This window comes from Psammomys obesus, unplaced genomic scaffold (genome assembly GCF_907164565.1).
Source record: "Psammomys obesus unplaced genomic scaffold, mPsaObe1.curated_primary_1811, whole genome shotgun sequence".
In the NCBI taxonomy this organism is placed as follows: Eukaryota; Metazoa; Chordata; class Mammalia; order Rodentia; family Muridae; genus Psammomys; species Psammomys obesus.
In genome coordinates, this window is record NW_026587382.1 from 1971649 (window position 1) to 1975871 (window position 4223).

At 49.3% G+C, this 4223-nt stretch overlaps 1 protein-coding gene across 1 annotated transcript; it reads right to left on the reverse strand.

Moving 5' to 3' along the window:
• Positions 1-1539: 1539 nt before the first annotated feature.
• Positions 1540-4156, reverse strand: LOC129673957 (histone H2B type 1-J). Its single transcript, XM_055603848.1, has one exon. The coding sequence runs from the start codon at positions 3849-3851 to the stop codon at positions 3471-3473; it is 381 nt and encodes a 126-aa protein (XP_055459823.1). The 5' UTR covers positions 3852-4156; the 3' UTR covers positions 1540-3470.
• Between the last annotated feature and the right edge of the window lie 67 nt (positions 4157-4223).

A 4223-nucleotide genomic window follows, 5' to 3' on the forward strand; every position in this document is an offset into this window, starting at 1 on the left:
AAGAAAGAAAGAAAGAAAGAAAGAAAGAAAGAAAGAAAGAAAGAAAGAAAAAAGAAGCGGGGAAGGAAAGGGAGAGAGAAAAATACAAGAATCGGGGAAGGACTAGAACAACCAACTGTACATTGAGAGGTAAACGGATTAACAACCGTAGTCAGGAAAAAGTACTGACAGATGTACAAGGTGAACAAATCTCCGATTATGCTAGTCAGGTGCGATAGTTCCCTTCTGCATCCAGCACCCGGGTGTCTGGGAAGGCGGGATTTCTGCAGACTTGAGGCCAGCCTGGATCAGACAGCAAGACTTTGTCTCAAAATAACCAAAAGGTATGCATTGGGCTGTGGTTCTAGCACCTGTTCAAAGATCCCAGACAAGCCTTCTAAGCTAAGGTTGTGTCCGTTATCTGTAACATAAAGACAACAATGAAACATACCTCAAACGGTGGGAGAGTCAATAAGCAGTATATGTAAACCACTTAGCAGAGGGCCAGGCAACAGTGGACTGCTCAATAAGCAGAAGCAATTACTGGTTTTGTAGCAATTCTTAACCTCAGGTAAGCAAAAGAATGGGAGAGAGAGGTTTAATGCAAGACTGATCCCCCTGCATGGATCATTTCTCTTCTAGGGTTAAAATAACATTTTAATACTATCACCATTTCCTTCTTCACCTGTGCCTGCCACAAGTCCACCATCTAAGCACAGGAGGGCTAGCCAAACAAGCCTCTTGTGCTTGTTTTGAGCTGATGAAATGCTTCCCCCAAATGCCCCCACAAGCCTTTCCTCCTGCCAGGACAAGCTAAATTGGCTGAAGCTGTGGCCTCCGGGAGGGAAAGTCTCCCCAGTTCCATCTTTAAGCTTAGCCACCACCCTTCTGGGTTTTCATACAGTGTGAGTTCTGAAGGGAGGGGCCGAGTTGAAGGTGAACCCCTCTCACCAAATGCAGAGACAGGGTCTGGATTTTCGGGGAGTAACCCCACTTTCTCAGGTCCTGTAAAACTAACCTGGGAACTTACTCTCTACCAACTTATGAGGGAAGGCAGTCCACGCCTGATTCCTTAGCTACAAAAGGGGAGCTAACAATGGCAGCTTCATGAAGTTCCCTGTGAAGCTAAAACACTCCCCAGCACATGCCGAGTTCTGCAGGTGTTGACTAACCTTTACCAGGGGTTATTTTTTATTTTTTCACTGTCTTGTTTTTTAGTTCCTTTTACTTCTCAATCACTAGGCCTTAACAATGGCCTTGTCATAGGCTGTTTCAACCCCAATGCACTTGTGAAGTGGAAGTTTGGCTGGAGACGTGTGTGTGTGTGTGTGTGTGTGTGTGTGTGTGTGTGTGTGTGTATGCCTTGGGGGTTGAACCCAGGGCCTCAGTACACTCTGGGCAAACTTTCCAAGCTACACTCCTAAGCCCTGGCTAACGGCTTTATAAATATCCTCCAAGTCAGAGGGGCCCAGCTTTTCCACAGGTCCAACCGCAAATGGTTGATCTGCTCCTTTTATTTTTTTGAGAAAACAAACTGCACATAAAACAACCCAGCAGAGATCTGAAACTACTCAGTGATTTTATTCATAATGACAGCGCCTAAGCGCCTGGAAGTGCACGCACAGTGAGCAGGATCCATTCAGTCTATCATAATGTCCGAGCTCTTTTTGGATTCACAAAGCTCCTGGAACCGGCTCCAGACACTCGTAAAGCAGAACCGAAAAAGCGACCTGACCAGGAAGTATCTCCACCAACAAAGTCAAGACTTAGAAGGAAAATTTCAGTATGTTACACTGCCCAAAAGAAAGCCGAGGCAGCTGTCTTCAGAGAGAGAGAGAGAGAGAAGCTTGGTGCCTAGCCAGCAGCCGAGCCGCAAGCTTCTACTGACTCAACTATCAGCTCCATGGCCCGCCTGGCCGAGCTCTCTAAAATGCAAATGACAGGGACAATTGTAAAATGAAGGCTCATCTCAGTAGAAATAGAAAAATTAGAAATGAGGGCGGTGGTGGCATTAAAAGGCTCTTTATCCCAAAAGGCCAATGCTCTCAATTTTATGAAAATCTAAGAGCTTACTCCGAATTGGCAAAATTAAGGGACCTACTATGGCCAGTTCCTGGGTAAACACACACACACACACACACACACACACACTCTGAACACCTCCAGCTCTGAGGCAATTAAGTCAGGATTCTCAAGGAACAGAACTTATAGAAATATATGTATTTATATGAATATATATTCATAAACATCTGTCTTACATGCTGAGGTTCAGCTGGTCCAGCAATGGCTGTCTACCAACGGAAGGTCCAAGAACCCAGTCCACACGGCTGGCAGTCTCAGCTGGTCTTCAGTGTATGCCAGAATCCCGAATGTACAGGCCCCAATGCCAGTGAAGAGACAGACCTGCCAGCCGGAGCAAGCGGGCACTTCCTTCTCCCTGTCCTTAGTAGAAGCTACACCCTGTGGCCCAGACTAGAGGTGTCTTCTCACCTCAGAAGATCCAGATTAAAAGTGGTTCTTCTCATTTCAAATTATTTAAGGAAGAAAAAAAAAAAAAAATCCCTCACAGCTGTGCCCAGGGGTTTTGGTCAGGTTGACAACCAAGAAAGAACAGCCGCCACAGTAACCATAACTAAGGACAAATTTGGAGAAAGAATCCTCCAAACATTCTGTTCCAAGGTCTTCGGGGCCCCCCACCCCAGCCTTGGAAGCAGGTACAAAAGCAGTGATATCTAAATTAACTGCAACTGCAGTGTTTAAGCACGTGCTGCTGTGTGAGGCAGTGGTGGGCTCTGGGGGTGAAGAGATCAGGCCAGCTTGACCAGCAACAGCTCCAGACAACTGCTCGGGGATACACGGCAAGAAGGAAAAGGCTAATTCCTGAGTGGGTACGTTAGAAAGATCGCTTCATGGGCCCGGAGCGAAAAGCAGTATCCTTGTGTAACCTGGCACCGCAGCGGAAACCGAAAAAGATAAATCACAAACCACGAGCAGGGGCTGTGAAGCCTGAGGGAGAGCCGCGCGGACCGTTCTTGTGTGTAAGTGAGCTGAAGGCGAGGACACCGCCCTAAGCCCCGCAACCGCCGGTACCCAGGACACCAGGTAAGGGGACAGGGCGGCTTAGCTGTGTCCTGGAGCCCTCTAACCGCCACAGTAATGCACCCATCTCCCTTTAAGTGGATAGATAACAGGTGCCCGGACAGCCTGGAGCACGGAGACACCGGGCGCAGAGGCCCACCATTAGCCAGTTTACAAGTAACTCCAAGAAACTGAGGAGGGTGCGGGGCGCTCTACAGCTAAACCACGGGGAAACTCAGAACCACAACGGCTTAAAACTTCAGAAAGGCGCCCTCTCCGAGACTCTTAAAGTAGCTTTGGAAGAGAACGAGAAACTAACGCAGGTGGACAAAGTTCTCTCCTGATTTGAGCGGCTGACTCTGCAACAGCGTTGAAAAAGCAAAAGGGCCAGCGAGAGCCTTGACGCAGGGGCCTCACTTGGCGCTGGTGTACTTGGTGACGGCCTTGGTGCCCTCGGACACGGCGTGCTTGGCCAGCTCCCCGGGCAGCAGCAGGCGCACGGCCGTCTGGATCTCCCGGGACGTGATGGTCGAGCGCTTGTTGTAGTGCGCCAGGCGCGACGCCTCGCCCGCGATGCGCTCGAAGATGTCGTTGACGAACGAGTTCATGATGCCCATGGCCTTGGACGAGATGCCCGTGTCGGGGTGCACCTGCTTCAGCACCTTGTACACGTAGATGGAGTAGCTCTCCTTGCGGCTGCGCTTGCGCTTCTTGCCGTCCTTCTTCTGCGCCTTGGATACAGCCTTCTTGGAGCCCTTCTTGGGAGCCGGGGCGGATTTGGCCGGTTCAGGCATGATTGAAAGTTAAGTACAGGAAGTCAAATTAAGTAGAAAAACAAGTAGGGACCTGAGTCCTTTATAACCACCGCATGCAAATTAGGCCTCAAAACACTTTTCATTTCCATTGGCTCCTACGCGCAATTTGTGTTTTCAGTACAAGACTGCGTAATAAACACTCCAAATCTCAGATTTCATTGGACTTCTCGGAGAATCAAATAACGACCAATGAAAAGCTCCCTCCTGACCCCACCCCTAGGGACGCCTATAAAGGCCTTATAGGGGAGCTACCCTGCTTTTACAGGGGTGTGCACTAGGGCTCGCTTCGCTTTAGACTTGAGTTATGTCCGGCCGCGGCAAGCAAGGAGGCAAGGCCCGCGCCAAGGCCAA

What these genes read in the sequence shown, in the direction of transcription:
- LOC129673957 (XM_055603848.1), bottom strand. Translation starts at nt 3,851, where the DNA reads ATGCCTGAACCGGCCAAATCCGCCCCGGCTCCCAAGAAGGGCTCCAAG.